Raw genomic sequence first — 18,933 nt, 5'->3', positions numbered from 1 at the left:
TAGTTAGACACTTAATAAATGTGGATCTGGTGACCTGACCTGAGTTATTTTTTTCAATGCCATGTACAGTACTGTAAACGTTTAATTTCCACAGACTAGTGATTTTTTTTTTCCCCCCTCTTCAAACTTGGTCTGTGGATCCCTAGGGTCTGTGGACTACTGCAGAGGCAACCACTAACGGTGGATAAGGAAAGTAGCCTTGTACATGCCACACAGTAGTCCCTATAATTGGATTTTAAATCAGGCTGTGCGTCCATTGAAAAATTAAACATTAGGGAACAGGCAAAACCTCTCTTGCTCCTTCGAGACCATTCCCTCAGTTTTCTGTTACATAGTCTTCTCACCCAGTGAATCCGGTATCTGTCTCCAAAAGAAAGGGCATAGTCCATCAGCTATCAAGAGGTTCCTACTACTGCGGTGCATTCTGCCAGCCTTATCGGCAGCATGTTGTTTCAGGGATCCAGCATCGTTGTTCCTCTGATAGGCGGCCGCTCGGCAGCTGAGCTTCATGGTTTGGCAAATGCTGAGCTGTCAAGTTGCGCTAATGATTTGGAAAGAGAGGGATGTAAGTTTAATTGCAGTAATTAGAGGAGAGGCCTGTGTTATTCCCTTGCTTGTATGAAGGTGAATATCCTTGAAACCCCTGAAGCAGCACACTCATAACCAAGGATATAGATACCAAGGCTTGGTGTACCATTTCTGTTCAAGAAAAGGGTTTGCTAGGGAGCGATACGCGGTGGCAAGGGCAGTGCTGAATGAAGCCTTATAGCTCAACATCGTTGCACTCTAACAGTGCTGTGATAGAGGGAACATGGGAGTTACTGTGCTTTATTATGCCACTGGTGTAGTTCTCCTTTTACTAATGAATTGCTTGTCAGTCTTGTAACTCTTCAGCTCAGTGGTGTCATGTCCTAGAATGTTTTATTTAAAGTTACATAGAATAACCTAGCTGTAGACCTGATTGTTTTTGTGTAAATATATCAACATGGGGACTTTTACTTTCAAGCCTGAATTTGTTACTGAGCACAGTTTAAATTTCTTTTTATTGATGTAATTACAACTAAAAAGTTCAAACAAAGGACAAGCGCAATTATGTAAAGAAATCACCCAGAGAGCTGCTGTTTTTCATTTTATCATTGTAAGAACGTTTGTGAGCTACACCATTTAGCGGCATATACCCTTGACAGAGCATCAGTACCTTTGATAATTCACTCTGACCTTCAGGGCAGTCAGCACCCTCTAGATATTTTTAGGTATTTGGCTAATTTTCTCAAAGCACCTGACGTTTTGTTTATGCAGTATATTTCACGGGCACAGAGGCAGGTACATTTCTGGGGAGATAAAACCCATCTTCCCTTGCCATAACTGCACTTTGTCCTGCATTCACTACACCAAGCTATTTATTTAAAAAAAAAAAAAAATCTTCTTATCCGGCACATTTTCCTTGCATTTGTAGTAATAAAGGGAGGCATGGCAGGGCTGTTCGTGCTCTCGTATACTGCTCAGCCCTGTTACTCTGGGACATTGACAGCATCTCCGATTTTTGTCAATCGGCACAAAAGAGAAATTTGTGCAGCTGAGCTCAGAGAGAAGGTGCGTCCGTAGGGGATTGCAACTGACTTCCTTCCTTCCGAGGGGCCTTTTCCTTTGGCAAAGTCTGTATTCACAAACCACAATGCCCGCCTTCAGGAGGAGTAAAACCAGAGCGAAGAGTTTAGCGTTGGCTCGCAAAACCCAGCAGCAGGCAGCAGCGGCGTACGGCTCCCTGCACAGGATGTTTTCTGTGGTGAGTTCTGCAGCGGGGTGGGTGAAGCTGGGGGGTGCTGCTTAATTAGGCTAAGGTAGGAGATGGGGCTGCACGAGCGTGCCAGGCTGTCTGCGCTTATAAATAGCAACTGTCCCAGCATTAATAATCAAATAAGGGACTCTGGTAGCATGTAGTTGGTGGGTCAGTTTATAACCATGTGCTGCATGGGAAAAGGTTTGGGTTTTTTGAAGTTTGGAGGGAGGGAATGGTGGGTTGGTTGCGTGCACTGTTTGCTGCTGGGCTCAAGCAAATAGTTATTTCTTGCATCTGTCAGAGAAAGGACTAAGTCATGATCCAGATTTTGACAAGAAGTGGGATGTTAAAACAAGATTCTTCAGGGAAATTTGGAAATAACTGCAGCACGAATGTTTTAACTATTTCTCTGGCTTTTGACTAATAATTTAGGATTGTGGAAAAAGGGAGGAAAAAAGATAAACAATCAAGGTACTGCTGGAGGAATATAAGAAGGCTGTAAATATTTTACATAGGTGGTAGAAAAATACTTGAGCCTTCTGCATTAACGATTGACAACATCAGGATAAGGACATGGGGAAGGAGAGAATGACAGTATTTTCACAAGATCAGGGTCTGGGAAAATTTGCATTGTGTGCTTTAATATTACCTGACAAGAGTGTCCTTTCTGGGACCTGGGCTGTGAGGGCTCCTCTCTCTTTGTTTGCCTGATGCTCTCATCTTTACATTTAGCACGGTCAGGATTTAACCTTCCATGATGGAAACCATTTCTGTTTTGCCTTTGACTTTGGTATGCGTTGGGTCAGACGACTTTGATTTTAGAGATGCTGAGCACAGCATCTATGAAATCAGCGGGACCAGGTCATCGGGACCCAGTTGACGCAGGCTCTTGGGCCCAGATCCCTGCTGTGTGACTTGGTTTATAACTAGGTTTTGTCAAGTACCTAAGTCACCAGCGGTTCTTCCTCTATACCCAGGGAGAAGGATGGGCATCTCTCTCTGTGTGGCAGCTGAGAGGGAAGATTTGCCACCTTGCCATTCATATGAATAGCTCAGGCACCATGTCAGGTGGGTTGCATCTTAGCTGTTTTACACAGCCATGTGTTCAGCCTTATTTCAGGCCTTGACCTGTGCTGTCAGGAAAGAGTTACTAGGTCATCAACCCCTCTTCTTACTGTACTTGTGATTTCTAAATGCGGTTGGTGACACCTACTTGCGTTACCAGAACAGGCTGACTTTGCTAATGTAAATCTCCCTGAAACTGGGAAATTCTGACTCAAAGACAAAAGTTTCTTCTTAACTCCTCCCCCGTTGTCTGGTCTGGTAGTGTCTGGTAGGGCAACTTTTCAAAAAGCGGCGTAGAGGGGTTGCTTCTCCCTCCGTAAAGCGTAACTCTGACTACGCTTGGCTTATTGCTATGAAGGATCTGAGTGGGCACTTTTTAAAAAATACCTTTCCTTTAGCAGGGTTTTAAACATTTAATTTAAAAGATATGCAAGAGACATAGCTAAACAAAACAGACCCCCAAAATTTCAGCAGTGTCAGTCAGGAACAGTTTCATGTTCTGAGTGGCCTTAAAGTTGCAAAAAAAAGGAGAAGGACCATAAGAAAAGCAATGGCTGAGTCTACTACTTTGTTTTAGCTTCTGTTGCCCGAAGCTGAGCAGCAGTCTTGCCCAGATGCCTATGGTGAAAATCTCACAAGGCAGTTTTCAGTAAAACTGTGTTGACATTTTCAGTCTTAATAAACAATTTAGAGGAGTGCACGTACTGTACTGGAGTGTAACATATGGCAACTTTTTTCAGTGGTCTTTAGGAAGCTAAGACCTGTGACTTTTTAGTTTTTTACATTGCTTGGTTACCAAGTACTTCCCAGTTTGAGGATGACAGAGAAGTCTGTAGAGTGATAGACCCGCAAAAAAAACGATGGCTGTTAGGGCTGCCTTTGTTCTGGAGAAAAGTATAACACAAAGGAAAACTGATGGACGTCTCCGAAAGCTTTCCTTTTTTCACAGAGTGAGGGATGTAAAAAGTTCTCTGGCCAGTTGTTCATTTCTCAAAATCCCGTATAATCGTATTTCTTCTGCTGACTGGTGCATTCAGTCTTATTTCCTGGAAATACATACATCAGGCAGAGCCAAGCTGTTAGCTGTTCATTTTTAGAGGGTACAAGACTAATCTGTTTTTGCAGGATGTTTTCTGGACATGCTTCCTCTTTGGATAAGGAATTCAAAGGATTAGTGATCTCCATGTGGTCAGTGTCCTGCACAAGGGTACAGGAATCTGAAAACTCACCAAAGGACATGCACAGTTTTACCCCAACCCCTAAGGAGTCTTTCGTAGGCTGAAGAGTTTTCTAAGCCTACTCAAAATACTCCTTTCCCTCACTTTTTCAAACAAACCCCGACTGACTGACCAAGTACGTGAGGTGTATAAATGAGGGTAAAATAAACAGCAATAAGCAGAGACACCGTAACACTAATTGACCTTGTGCAGCATTTATGCTCAATCAGTATCATTCAGCAGAAAGTCACAGGGTAGCCATGAAATTGTTGTGCTAATGCTTAACCACTGCTGATTAATGTCTTCTGCTCTCTCACCAATTAATTTTATGGAGATTTTTAACTCTGGTGGAGATAGCACAGCCTCAGATGATGATATGCTTGTCTGCAAGAAGCAAAGAAAATCTGTAAGAGTTTCCTTGTAAGAGTATCCTTTGTCCACTTTAAAGGAATAATCTCTAACATTTCTTATCACGAGTATTATTGAAAATGGGACGTGCTTCATCTCCATCTGACAAGCTGAGCACCACTGTGGTGGTTGACACCTATGGGTCAAGCTGATGATTATGTGGACTGGAACCGTCCTTTCTAAGGTTACTGTGAGCAATCCTCATTCACAGGGAATACTCCGCACAAAAGGATGTAGGACCTAACTATGAGTTGCAAAGATGCAGGGATGAAAAAAATTTCTGAAGGCTGCTTCTACACATCCTTCTGTTTTCTTAGAAGCCAAGAGAGTATGGGGCAGGAGGCTGCTTCCCCTGACTGCTAGGTCTGTAGAAGGGTTTATACAGCTTTGTTGGAAAAATATGTGAAAATGGCCGGTAAAACAGTACAGTGCTGCTTAACTTCATTCTCCCTGGAATGCAAGGATTTTTTTCTATAAACCCTGTATAAGCGCCAGTTGTCTTTCCGAACTCTAGCACTGTTAGTCTAAATTTTTGGATTTTTAGCCTCATCTGTCTGTTCAGTGCCAAAGGTAAGCTGCAGGTGCTTGCAATCTCCTATAAATGTTGCTGAAAGTGGCATACATAAGCTTAAATGATGGACTTTGGAGAAAGTTTGTTTCTTCCACTGTATGCTCTCCTCAGCTTTTCTCTGCACCCAGCTACCTTGCAGCCTTGTCCACAGTCAGTCATCTGGACTTTTCTTTTCACCAGTTTAAATGTTTTTATTCTGATGAGCTGCACACTATAAGAGTTGTCATAAATAATTTTTTTACCCTTTACTAAGTACAGACAGTCTTGGCATTGTGCAAATAAAAGAAGCTGTGTGCTTCAGGAGTTTACCAGATGTATCCAAGAGTCAAATCTGCCTTTGTTAGCTGTTGCAGTGTCATTGTCAGAGCAAATTCAGGGTTAATTCCCACCTTAATTCAAGATTACAGTAGGTGCAAGTAGTATCAGCTTGGGGCTCCTCTTGAGACTTCTTGGCTTATGGGCACTGGACCGCCAAGCTCTGCTTTCACATCCAGAATGCCCAGGTGGCTTTGAAATCCCAGCTGCAATCAGTAACAGGGCAGAGGCTGGGCCTCTCCTGCTTACACATAAAAGATATAAAAGAGATGTTCTTAGGGGTTGTCGCTAGAGCCATTCCAGAAAAGATCTGTTTTAAACAGCAAAAATAATAAAGAACAGGACATTGTTTAGTGTGGGAGGCAGAAAGTAGCATCCAGAGCAGTGCAGAAAAAAGGTGGAGATCCCAACCTGTGTGCTAAGGGAGTTTTGGGAAGAAATGTGAAGGAAGAGTAGCTTTCGTTCCTCTCTGCTTATTTGTTATTATGAAGTTTCTCATGAATACTGGGCTCTCGGTCGAGAACCTAAGGTACACTTTGTGGTTTCACTGGCAAAATGGGTTCCTGCGTCTTCTATGGTCCATGCAATGTGTAGGAATGAATGTGAAATAGTTCTGTCCTGTGATCAAGTAGCATTTCATGCTTGCTTTGACCCAAATGTAATACCACAGTGGGTACCAAGAGTGAAAGTGAGGTCTGGATATTGCAGAGTCTGGAAGCCTCCCATAAAGGGAAGGACTACAGGAAAGGACAAGAGCCTATGAGCAGCACTGCAGGACAAGGGCAATAGTTTGAATGCCAGACTTGCTAGCACAAAGTGCTTAGGTGTTCAGGAACATACTAAAGTTTATAAAAATCACTACTTGGTGGCAGTATGGCTGAGAGGTAATCCTGTGCCTTGGGCTTAGGCCAGTTACGTGGAACAATTTCTGACACCAAAATGATGTTGCTTAGGTGCTCAAATAGTATTTATGTTGAGGAGTATCATCTATTTCCATATGCTTTCTTATCCAGTGGTTCTTGGTGGCAGGTGGGACTCTGGCCCCAAAACTGAAGGGGATGGAGAACATAGCATGTTCTCCAATGCCTGCCTGCCCTATGTGCGAAGGTGGTTGAGGAGGAATAGAGGACTTCTAACTCCTCCTTGTAAAACTGTGCCTAATGATGATGTTTATGACTTGCTTTCAATAGGCTGTCTCCTATCCTTGATCTAGTGTCCTTGATCAGGCATCAGGTTGATGTAAATCAAGCTGCCCACGCGCACCTTGAGCTGTAGAGAGCATAAAATCTGAGTCGTTCTGATACAAATACAAAACTTTCTGACATCAGAAACAAAGAAAACAAAACTCAAGTACTTTGGCATTCAGCTATTTAGAAGTTGCTTTAAAATACACCCCACCCCACCCCCCATTTGCTACATTAAGTTGTGATTTATTTCCAAAACATGAATTAATTTTAGTGGCACAGACTGACTGTGATTTTTAAATGTATTCCATCAGTGTGCAGCTGTAATTCCAACAAACACCATTCAATTTACGTTGCGCTTTGTCAGGTCCTAATAGAAGTTGTAAACACAAAACGTATCTAAATTTCATAGTCCTGCAAGCTGTCATTATACAGGATTGTGAAGATGGTTGCACATATTAGGAAAGTAACTTAATTGTTTTTAGAGTGGTGGCATTGTTCAGAAGTGGGAGCTGGGAAGCTACAGAGTAATAGGGACTACATGGCAAATATTTGACATTTTAACATTTATTTCCATCATATAGGCGTGAGGGATATACCTATGTTTTGTCACATGAATTGTTGAGTTTTAATATTGCTAGTGCATGTAGCCTCCGCCTTACAGAAGGCTTTGTATAGCTCACTTCAGTTTCAGAATAACTTTTGCATTTGCTCATTTGGTGACCTGGTATGTTGGTGAACCTAGCTACACAGATAATCAGTGGTGAATCAGGAGATCCAAAAAGGACCACTTGAAACAGCGTGTAGAGTAAGTTAGTACAGATGAAGACAGCTCTGAACTGTACTCATGTCTGGATTTCTTCACTGAAACAAGACTTCCACTTGAAGTAAGGCGGCATTCATGTAGTCCTCCTTTGAATGCATTTGCTAAATAGAAGATAATATATGGCACAGCATATGCAACTGTCCAGTATCTTAGAGAGTGTCTGAAAGACAGAAGCACTGGAGAAGAATTGTTTCATTTAGTATAAAGAGGTTGATACTGACAGTTGTTAAGGTAGAATTGGGTAATGGCAGCGATATTCTAGCTTTCAGTAAAATGTAATATAAGAAAGAGAACAGTGGAATAATTTTCAAATTAAGCATTAAAGATTATTGCCTGCAAAAGTTGCTCTTGGATATTAATGGTGGTCATGCAAGAGCAAACTACACAACCATTTCATAGTGTCACAAAAATATCTTTCTCTTCCATCTTTGCCTTATAAGATTAACTGTTGTTCCATCTCCAATTCCTACCTTGCTTGAAAATTTTCTGGGTCTTTTTTTTATGTTTATCATTCTTCTAAAGAATCTCAAAGATTTAGGTTTCCATTCGCTGTTTTTGAAAGCAAAAAATTGTGATATGTAGTTGTCTCCTTGGAGAGAAAGCATCTAAACATCCTTTTGACAACCCAGGACACTGGAATCTGAACCCTCAGCTCCAAGTCTTGTTGTCTGAAAAAACCACACAACACAATATAGGTAGCAGATGACAAATAAAATGGTTATTCTGGATGCTTAAAGGATCTTTATCTACTAATTCTTTCTATTTTGATGCAGTGAGTGTTGCAAAATAAGAGAGATGGAAAACAGTGTGATGCTAGTGTCATAAGAATCAAAGTATATGATATATCTGAGTGCTCTCATCTTTTGCATCCCACAAGCTTGTATCTGAAGACTGAAAATAATTTGCACTGGAAAATCACTAGAAAATTTTCATTTCATTTTACTGCTGTGATCTGGATCTGCTATAAATTCAAGCTGTTCAAAGCTATCAGGATACATATTTGACAAAAATCAATGGCATGCTCTGGCCCCCAAATTTGGAACAAGAGCAAAATTTGAGGCGTTTAAAAATAATTGTAATACAGCTTGTATTCTAAAACATTGGAACTTGTCTCTTTCTTCTCATTTAACAGAGCGCAGAGCAAATCAGTGCGTTGTGCCGAAACTTCCAAGAAGTCCAGGCAAGCAGTATGGAAGGACAGAAGGACAATCAGGATCCACCTCCACGGCCACTGGCTCGCCACCTTTCTGATGCAGACAGATTGAGGAAAGTCATCCAAGAACTTATGGACACTGAGAAATCTTATGTCAAGGTAAAAAAACCAAATGTGGCTAGCTACAGCCTTCTTTTTGAGGTTGACTGTGATTTGTGGATGGTCTTAACATTTTTCATGCTTACTTTTATATAATCAGCCCTCTACAAGGGCCATAACCTACAAAGTCCGCTTATCTAATTGTTCCTGTTGTTTTCAGTGGGCTTGCTCCTGTACCAGAGGCTCTAGGATTTGGTCTAGTAGCTTTAGTTGCAGTCAATTTGTATTTATATTGGAGAGTGGTAATTTGTGGGGAGTAGATACCTGCAATATTTGAACATTGGGGTTTTCCAGGGGATGTTTCTATAGTTTTCAAAATGAAAATAAATCTGGTAGAAGAACAGAATAGATTCTCCTACAAATTAGAAAAAAAGTTTAATTATGGAAAATAGTGCGTAATTATTTTTGAATCAGCAAAGCTAAAAGGCACAACTCCAGTTGGTTGTAGCATCACACATATGTTATTTCTCCTTTGACTGATTAGTCCATAATTTGTTAGATATATGTCTCTTCTTTTTATAAACCACAAATTCATGTGACTGGACGCCAAAAGAAACATGAAAGCATTGATTCCATTGACCTTTGGCAAGGAGGAATCACCTACTTGATCTCAAAACACATACTTACAGATATGAGTACTTGTTGCACTAATGTATATGGAAAAGAAGAGAAAACGCTTTCAGTCTGTTGTTGTTAGTACATCCGCCGATACACTAATACGGCCATATGCTGTAAAGCTTGAGGAAGCCTTACAGAACACAGACCCCCATGTACGTCCAGCTGATGTTTCTTATAGAGGAATCACTTGACGAAAGGCATGACCATGGAGGTCACTGATGTGTGAAATTTTGCACCAGGCAAAATCCTGGCAGGTTGCACATACTTGTTACGGCATTCTCAGGGAGATGCTCGTTATTCCTTCTCCATAAGAATTTCTGCTGTTTCTTTTCTCAGGGTCGGAGAGCCCTGCAGTGGGCCCCAGCCCTGCCGTCATGCTTTGGTGTAGGATAGTAAGTCTTCAAAAGTGGTACCGATTCTTTGAAGAAGTGACTGAAAAAGCCCTTGATCACATCCCCCCTGACAACATAACTGAACACTTCAATAACTAATAGGATTTTAAAATGTTACATGTCCTTCTGAATATTACTGCTGATGTTTAAATGAGTGGCTATTTATCTGGTTTGTCTAACATACGTGCTTAAAACATTTGATGCTGTTCATATAGATGGACTCTTTAGAAAGCCATCATCTGTAACATTTTCTCCTCATGCTATGCTAAAATATAATTTGTTATAATCAAGCTGTAAAGCCTTAAGGATGAAATAAAAACATTACACTGAAATCAATTTGCATCTAATTTAGCGATCACTGTAGTGCTAACAACACGCAGGTGATTTTGTTCCAGAAAAGGAATTGTATCTCTAGTTCATTCCCAAAAATTACCCCTATCCCACAGTTGTTGCACAAAGAACAATTTCAAACTGTTACATAAAAAGTGAATGAATTCTCTTTCTTGCAGGACTTGAGCTGCCTCTTCGAGCTATACTTGGAGCCCCTTCAAAATGAAACCTTCCTTACCCAGGATGAGGTGAGAGAATAACTGAAAAAAGTACTTTTCATTCTTTTACGGGTTAAGACCTTGGCACTTGGGTTTTTCATTGCTGAGAGCACGACAGAAAAAGCAAACAATGAAGATAACAATAGGAGTTGTCAGTCAGTGCCTTTCTGTCTGGTGCATGCGTCACTTCTTTTTTTAAAAGGGTAATTGTTCTTCTGACTTAACTGCTAAGAAATCTTTGCTTTTTTATAAGAATTTTTTTATAAAACTCATTTGAAAAGTATTAACAAAGACGTTATTGGCCTTTGCCACCTCTTTGCATGTCACATCTCCTTAGTGGGCTGTTTTCGCAAGACCACAGTTAGATGCATGGAGTTCTGTACGTCATAGCCTGATGTTTTTCACAGATGGAGTCCTTGTTCGGCAGTCTGCCAGAAATGCTGGATTTCCAGAAGGTGTTTTTGGAGACCCTTGAAGATGGAATATCTTCTTCCTCAGATTTTAATACACTGGAAACACCATCCCAGTTCCGGGTAAAGATTTGGTTGTTTAATGCCTTGCAGTGTGCCTGGAAATGTTTGTGGAAATCTGGCTTTAAGAACTCGTATTTAAGTTTCATATGATTGCTTTTATGTTTGAAGCTTTACTTTGGATTATGACACCTATTCAGCAGTGAAAGATAAGTGCTATTTTTCATGGTTTTATCATCCTCTTTCCCATGGCAGAAGATGCAACATGGAAGATGCAGAGTAGACTTTGAGTCTGCTATAAGCTAGCGATGCTTCTGATGCAGAACTCCTTTGTAGAAAGGTTATTGTCACTGTGCTGAATCCTGCCCTGCCTTGTGCTCCTCCCCGTTGTGCCCAGTTCACCTGCTACAAACTGGGAGCTTTTCCTGTTAAATGCTGCATGAGTTGCTCCAAGAAGAGGACTTGTGAAGTGTAAATGGCTGTAGGCTGTGTCACAGTGGCACCACCCAGCACCTGCCCCAGCTGGAGGAAGCAGGTTCCCTGGCGATAGAGTCACTGTCACAGGACTGGTCGCAGACCGGCTGGCAGGTCTCCTGGACACTTGCTGCCTTTTGTGGAGCAAACATTGATTAAAAAGAGGGGAGAGGGCTGCTCTCCTCCTCCTCACCCTCCTCCTCCCTCACTACTCCTCTTTCTTATCTTTGCTTTGGGAAGCATTTTTCTAAAAACATCTCCCTTGTGATTCAGTCCCTCCCACATCTTCCCAGCCGCCCCTTCATCCAAGAACATCAGAGGTGCCCTGTAATTACCACCTGCCTGAAAGAAGGAAAACAGTTGGAAAGCAATCCTCTGTGTTTGTTTTACACTGTCGCTTCTGGCCTTGCTTCCTATTGCTCATGTTTTTTCCCAGCAAAACATACCCCGTTACATTGTTGATTTTTGTTCCTGTGCTGCCTGAAAGATGCAGTAAGGCAGAATGGCTGCAGTGGTGTTACCTGCTCAGGGAGAACGGAGAAAATCACAGGCTTTGCCTAAATAGGCTGAACTCTACACCCCAAATACAGAAACATCACAGAGCTACTACTACTAGTATGTTCACAGTTTTATATATATATATATATAAAAATATATATAAAATAGGATATTTGTAGAAAGATAGCAGATAATCACACCATTGAGCCTCTGTGTTATGTGCCTCAACATTTATTTCAGATTCTAGTAATGAATTAATATCTTGATTGTGTCGATTTCAGAAATTGCTGTTTTCCCTTGGAGGCTCCTTTCTGTATTATGCTGACCACTTTAAACTGTACAGTGGCTTCTGTGCAAACCACATCAAAGTTCAGAAAGTTCTCGAGAGAGGTAATTTATTGTCTTCATTATTGTAATTCATTTGCATGAATTCAAACTGCAGTCAACTACCATAACAAAGCTTGTCAACTTGCAGAGAATATAGGTACAAAGCAAGGACTAATTGGGTGTCTTCCAATAGGAATAGCTAAGATCTGCGGTTCTGCTGAAGCATGGTATTAGAACTGAAGGGATAAGATTCCTTTTGTAACATCCAGGCAGTAGCCTGAATAGCTACAGAAACATCTTCCACAAGTTTGAGCTGTCTGCAGATCCAGGTCATGCTCCAAAAAGCAGCAACAAATCGTAGAATAAGTTAGGAATTACTTCCTCTGCCATCCACTGCAGTGCAGTGGAAAAATTACATTGAGGAATAATCTCACCTTGATATAATTGCTCTCTTAGCACTTATGTATGTTATTTAATGCAGGAAATTATTATGAAATGAATAGTGTAAACTACTTTGTAAACCATCTATTGAAAAGGGTAAGGCTTTTGGTGCTGGTTACAAGTTGTAATTCTGTGCTTTCAAATTATTGTAGCTTCTATTGACTTCCATGTTCAACTGACCAACTCTTTTGTTTACATCTAGCCAAAACAGATAGTGCCTTTAAGGCCTTTCTGGATGCTCGAAATCCCACAAAGCAACACTCTTCTACATTGGAGTCATATCTCATAAAGCCTGTTCAGAGAGTGCTGAAATATCCTCTGCTTTTAAAAGAGCTGGTGTCTCTGACAGACAACGAGAGTGAGGAGCACTATCATTTGACAGGTAACTTCTTCCTTTCTTCTACAGGAATGAATATGAGTTAAGTTTTATTTCCAGCCCTTTCGGAAGATGCAGATAGCCATTCTGGTAGATAGCACAGAACTTGTCAAAACCTAGAGAGAATTCCCTCCCTCTCCTTAAAAATAACAAGTAGCTTTTTTGTGCTTTTAGCAAGAAGTCCTACTTGGTATGTCCAAGTCTCTTTGAGCAGTAGATATACCCAGGATTTGCCATGGCAAATAGGACTGGGGTCTTTCTCCTCAATTCTTGCACAGGAGCATGTCAGGTCATAGTGTTGCTTTTTTTTTCCCCGTTTGGGAAACACTGACCAAAACTCCATCTTGTGCTTATTATTCAGTTCTTGAAATGTGTCGAAGTTTAAGAGCACCACAGAAGGAAATTTTAGTTGTTTGAGGTTTGTCTGCGACTCTTGCTTGCGTAGAAGAGATCTGTGTCAAAGCTTTGCAGTCTTCCCACGCAGAAGGACTTGTCTGTCTAACATATATTGGAGTTGATTGCTTTTCTAGGCTCAGACACTTGGGACTTCACCCTGGCAAATTCCAGTTCAGGTCTGTCAGCACCTGATGGATGAAAGCCTAGAGATTTATTTTATGGAATGATTGTCATTTTAACAAAATAGATTCAGGCAAAATACATTGTCAGCAAAAAGTCGTGAGGCTGTTACTGACTTCAAAGGGAGCTTCTAATACTGTTCCCTTGCAACCAAGCTCGGGGTGACTTACTTGCAGGTCAGGATGGATGCCAAACTTCTAAAAGGCTGCACCATTAAAAGCTGGCGGGACTGGAGAAACTAAACACCCTTCTCCAACTCCTTTCTGAATTAACACAAAAGCCTAATGAAATGTTGCATTAGACATTTAATAGTCTAGACATTTAATTAGACACATTAAATAGTGTCATTCTTGCTTAGAAAACAAAATGTAAACAAAACCTGGCCACCAGCATTTAATTTGAGGGATACAATCCACGAGGAACTTGTACAACCTAGCACTTATTTCTTTGTCTTTCTGCGGTGAGCCAAATGCAATTTGTTTCTATTAAAGCTCATCAGATGACTTCTCCTAGTATGGGTGCAGATTACTCTAGAGATCCTAGTGGCCCTATGCATACAAGATGCAAAACCTAACTGTGTTTACTATCATGTTGATAGGAATATTCATGCATCTGAGGACTTATCACTGGAATGCTTATTGCAGCCTTTTCAGGCACTTAAGACACCAGATGAGCATTTTTCACTTACTCTGATCAGGAAGCGTACCTTCTACTGTTGCTATGAGAAAGCTACTGATACAAAGCTAGAATTCTGTTCACCAAACCTTGGGAACACTGTGTCATTTTGCCTCCCTCAAGTGGAATTCAATAAAAAATGTCATGCTTAGAAAATACAATTGAATTACATAGCTGTCTATGAAATTTTTAAACCTTATAGAAGCGCTGAAGGCAATGGAAAAAGTAGCAAGTCACATCAATGAGATGCAGAAGATATATGAAGATTATGGCACTGTCTTTGACCAACTGGTTGCAGATCAAAGTGGAACAGAGAAGGAGGTAAGAGAAGTAACAACACGTTTTATTCACTCCTGAAGCATTATCCTGCTTGCCATTGGGTGTTTTGTCTCCTTCTGAGGTAATTTTGGGAACTTATTTGTGCTGGGCTTCCTCCATTCTCCTTTAATATTTTGACTCCTGTTTCATATCTGCCTGTCAAGTTTCTTTTTGTCAGTAGGTTACGGTAAAATTTTCAGACAGCTGCCAGAGCCGCCTTCTGGACTGATAGGAATTGCAAGCAGGAGTAGGCATAATTCTCAGTAGAAAAAATCCTCCTCTTCTCAAATGTTGCAGAGATTATCCATACCCCAAGGCATTCAGATTTTATGCTATAGAGTTCTTAAGATATTTTTTCACCCGTATAAATGAAAATGGCAATTTGAGGGATTTCACATTAAGGTCTGTTATTCTCATTCTCTACGCTTCCAGCACTGAGGCAGCCACGGGTATTTGACAGAGCAAAAACCATTAGTTAAACAGACTGTGTGCACACATCTCCCAGAACTGGGGCAGCAAGGTCTCAACTTAGCTATTTACATCAAACGATTACTAAGCAGATCAAATTCGTAAAGTTGAAGATCAGATATGAGAAATGCCAGCTCGGTTGTTTTATTTCCTCCTAGTAAAAGCCAAATCGCCCCTGTTGGCTACCTGGTTTTCCATCATTTAAGGGGAAACAAAACTTGACAGCCTGGGAGATTCTTCACAATGTTATGTTGTGTCCCACAGAAGAAAGCAGCCTCAGAGTACAAGACCTCCATTAATTCTGCCATTGGCAGTGTCATTAATACTAATTACTCTATAGAAATTAAAGATACTTACAGCTAATATATCAGCCAGTTCACAAGTGGCTATATGTAAGTGACAGATCATGAGATCAACTTAATATTCTTCTAAGTTATGAATAGTAAGAACGTCTATCCAGCTTCCATAACCTAGGGCCTATTACTTTTTATAGTTGTTACCTATTTTAAAAAGGGGACTACTCACACTTTTCCTGCCGTAGTGCAGATCTTTCTGCCTTTCTCTCCGTACATACAGTAAATACAGAAAACATAGATCCTTAAAGTTATTGATGTATACTCCTTAATGTTTTACTCACATATGTGGATTGCAGCACTGATGTATATATTTATACTATTTATTTATATTATCTACTGTTGTAATTTAATACAGGTGACAGAGCTTTCAATGGGAGAACTTCTGATGCACTCTACAGTTTCCTGGCTGAATCCTTTCCCATCGCTGGGCAAAGCAAGAAAAGACCTTGAGCTTACAGTCTTTGGTAAGTGTCTTCCTTAATGACTCTCTGCTCTTTCAAGTCTAAAGACTACCACATTAAATCTTCTCAGAAGGTGAAAGCCACCATCTCCTTTCTCTGTGTAGCCATGTGGTATCTAGGGTAGACTTACATCTGAAAAAATACAGTTATATTTCATAATATGAGAAGTGAAAAATTTCCATTTGTTTGTTTGCTGTTGCTATTTGCTTTGTTAGCCAACCTCAGCTGCTTTTGTGCCTATACGTAAACTACGGAAATTAGTGATTTTCAAGAGACAGTATACTCTTTAGAACAATCTGCTAAACCAAGCTTTGAAAGGAGGCTGGTAGGAAAATGGTGATTTATTCTGCTCTTGGGAATTTAGGCTAACCTCTGCTTTACAGCTACTGCATCAAAATGCCCATCCAGATTATTTTAACCTGAGAAATGAATGTGGAAATGAGAGCATACAAACAAGAGTTTTATTTAATAGTATATATACGATTAATCATTTAAGAATTACCTAATTAATTAAATCTTCAAGTGAAACATCTTAGGCACTTGTCCATTTCTTTAAAAAAATATTTCTTTAAAATGTCATTGGATAAACACCTACAGAACAACTCAGATTGATGAGAGACAAGTTTCTCTTTTTCAGGGCTGTCATGTGATCCTTCTCCGGGAAGCATGTCGGGTTAGGGGAGGGGATGTTTCTAACAGAAGAACAAACAGGAGCTACCTCCCAGGTTCCTTGGAGGAGCTTCTCAGTGATCCATGTATGCCAGACACTTCCCAGCAGGACATGTATGAATGAATGGCAAACTCCTTGTGTGCCGCTTGGGAAACCGAGTCTTATTCTCACTTGAAACCCTATGTGGGCAGCTTAGAAAATGCACCTAATATGTGGAACTGAGGGAAACTGACAAGCTCTGGGGTAAATGCTGTGCTCTCACTATGGCTGCATTCTGGCTTCATGTGGGGATGAGACCCAACTGCATACCATTGCCCCTCTCTCCTCTTCCACTGGAAGGAAACGTGGATGCATGAGCAGGGATAGAGCTATACTGCCCTTGAGTTCGATCTGGGATCCAGGATTGCTCTGCAGAGCCATCCCTTAGTTCAGCTGCAGCTTCAATGCTCCCATGTTTCTGTTCCTCCTTACAGATGAGAGAGAACATGTCCCTGCCTCTCTGGAGGCTGAAAGATTAGATAACGTTAGTGAGCCACTCCAGTCGGATGTTGTGGAAGCCAGAGAATTCCTGCAAATGGAAAAGTAGGAACTGAGATGTTTGAGTTTCCAACTAAACAAATGCTGAACTGCAGGAAGAACAGACTTAGTGTCCTTTTTCACAGCCCTCTCTTGCTATAGGCCCTTCACTCCACTTGAAAACATCCACCAATTACAAAAAGAAAATCTGAACCTTTACATCTAACCTACATCTGCTGTATTTGTTTATGTGAAGACTGCTTCACATACCAGGAGACAAGCTGCTGGTAGTTTCAGAATAAAGGTACAGAATGGCTTAATCCTAAATGTTCAGAACAAAATCTGAGGAAAAAATACTGCCATTGCATGAACAAGTGTAGGATGAAAAGCCCAGTTGTCATCTTAATACAGGGCAGGTGCTTTTCAGTCAGTTTGCTTATCTCATCGTTCACATTCCTGTGACTACAATCATCAGCTTCTCCAAGATAGTATTTTCATTGAATATTACACCTGTAATTAACAGTTTTCCTGGTTTTCTTTCTTTTTTAGTTTTTAAGAGGGCTGTAATACTGGTGTATAAGGAGAACCACAAACTGAAAAAGAAAATGGTAAGTCTGGTATCAGCGGAGGTGGTGGGTGTTAGGTGGTAGGATCCACAGGATCCTACTGCAGTGTGAGATGGACCATACCGGTGTTGAAGGGGGAGTGACTGCGGTGAAACGCTACCTTCCCTCGCTAGACTGGAATTCTAGCTATCATAGCTAAAACAAGTGCTCAATATCTGTGTAGCAATAAATATTTTTTGTTATTTACTAAGCAGCAGCATCTTCTCTGTGTGAGCCCTCTGTTAGTTCCATCAGGTGGATTATGAAACATTGCCATGTAGGAATAATTAATTCTTCCAGATGGCATTTATGATGGCCTACCTTAACGTAGCATGTAGATTAAAGACCCTCTGTTTACAGACCCTTGACCACAAGGAAAGGAAAAGGAAAAGAAAAGGAAAAGGAGGCATTCTAAACATAACCTCATCTGTCCCCATTTACAAAACTGGAATGCTGAAGTCAAGTAGCAAGTTGTATATCCCGAGTACCACTGGTGAAGTACTGCACCATGCTTATCGTAACAGATGGAGGGGCTCCAGCTACCTGATTAATGTATTCTGCTTATCGACAGTCTGCAGGTTCCTTCATGGGAAACTTGTTCCCTAGTAGTACTTATATGCAAAGTATTATTTTTATCCATTAAAAACAAGTGCTTTTAAAAGTTGAAGCAATTACAAATTCCAAAGGTTATGTCTATCACCATTTCAACTACATTTACAAGCACATATGATGGTACTGAAGGAAAAAGTCTAATGAATTTAGTTTCTCTTCAGAGGCAGGTCTTTTAGAGTAACACAAAAAAACCCCCACTTTTACTTTACTACTTAGAAATACCTGTGTTGTTTTTCTTTTTGCAGCCTACTAATGTTCGTGCTGCACATAATTATGGTGACTTGGATCCATTTAAATTTCGTTGGCTGATTCCTTTATCTGCTCTTCAAGTTCGACTGGGGAACACAGCAGGTAATTCCCTTGCACTGAATACTTTAGGAGTGAACACTTTTCTGGGATTCTGTAATACTGCTTCTTCCATATGTCTTTCTGAAGCCTCTGGAAACAGGCAGGTGTAGAGAAAATAGTATCTACTGTTGTCTCTACACTCAGGGGGTACAGGCTTGATACATTAACAGACTCTTCATTTGGTATGTTGGCTTTTTCCGTGAGTTCAGTAAGATGTAACCTGATGTGAAGGAATGACAGAATGGAAATCCCCAATGAAAAGATACCAGGAACAGGAAGGTGATTTACCATAGTTGACATCCTGGTGACACCCTTATGCTGTGCATGTGCTGACCCTTGCTTTTTTCGCAATGTGGGAAAGTTGACTGAGTAATTTGTAGCAGTAGAGGGCTGTGTTTTTGTTTTCCCTTTGAGATGATCTTTATGATCCTATGCAGTTCTGTGTCTTCTGTAAAGTGTCACTAGGTGTTTACAGCAAATAAAGCCTTTGTGCACCTGGGAGAAGG

At 40.7% G+C, this 18,933-nt stretch overlaps 1 protein-coding gene across 2 annotated transcripts in view; it reads left to right on the top strand.

Annotated features, from left to right (window-relative positions):
• TIAM2 (TIAM Rac1 associated GEF 2) overlaps positions 1–18,933 on the top strand; it is a 143,138-nt gene that overhangs the window by 121,072 nt on the left and 3,133 nt on the right. For both annotated transcript variants that reach the window (XM_072856060.1, XM_072856059.1), the window contains exons 16-24: positions 8,499–8,678; positions 10,198–10,266; positions 10,644–10,769; positions 11,960–12,068; positions 12,649–12,828; positions 14,276–14,394; positions 15,571–15,679; positions 17,412–17,470; positions 18,325–18,430. In XM_072856060.1, coding sequence (XP_072712161.1) covers positions 8,499–8,678; positions 10,198–10,266; positions 10,644–10,769; positions 11,960–12,068; positions 12,649–12,828; positions 14,276–14,394; positions 15,571–15,679; positions 17,412–17,470; positions 18,325–18,430 — 1,057 coding nt within the window. The remainder of the gene's footprint in view (positions 1–8,498; positions 8,679–10,197; positions 10,267–10,643; positions 10,770–11,959; positions 12,069–12,648; positions 12,829–14,275; positions 14,395–15,570; positions 15,680–17,411; positions 17,471–18,324; positions 18,431–18,933) is intronic.

This window comes from Ciconia boyciana, chromosome 3 (assembly GCF_034638445.1).
Source record: "Ciconia boyciana chromosome 3, ASM3463844v1, whole genome shotgun sequence".
Classification (NCBI taxonomy): domain Eukaryota; kingdom Metazoa; phylum Chordata; class Aves; order Ciconiiformes; family Ciconiidae; genus Ciconia; species Ciconia boyciana.
This window is presented reverse-complemented; position numbering and strand designations above follow the sequence as displayed.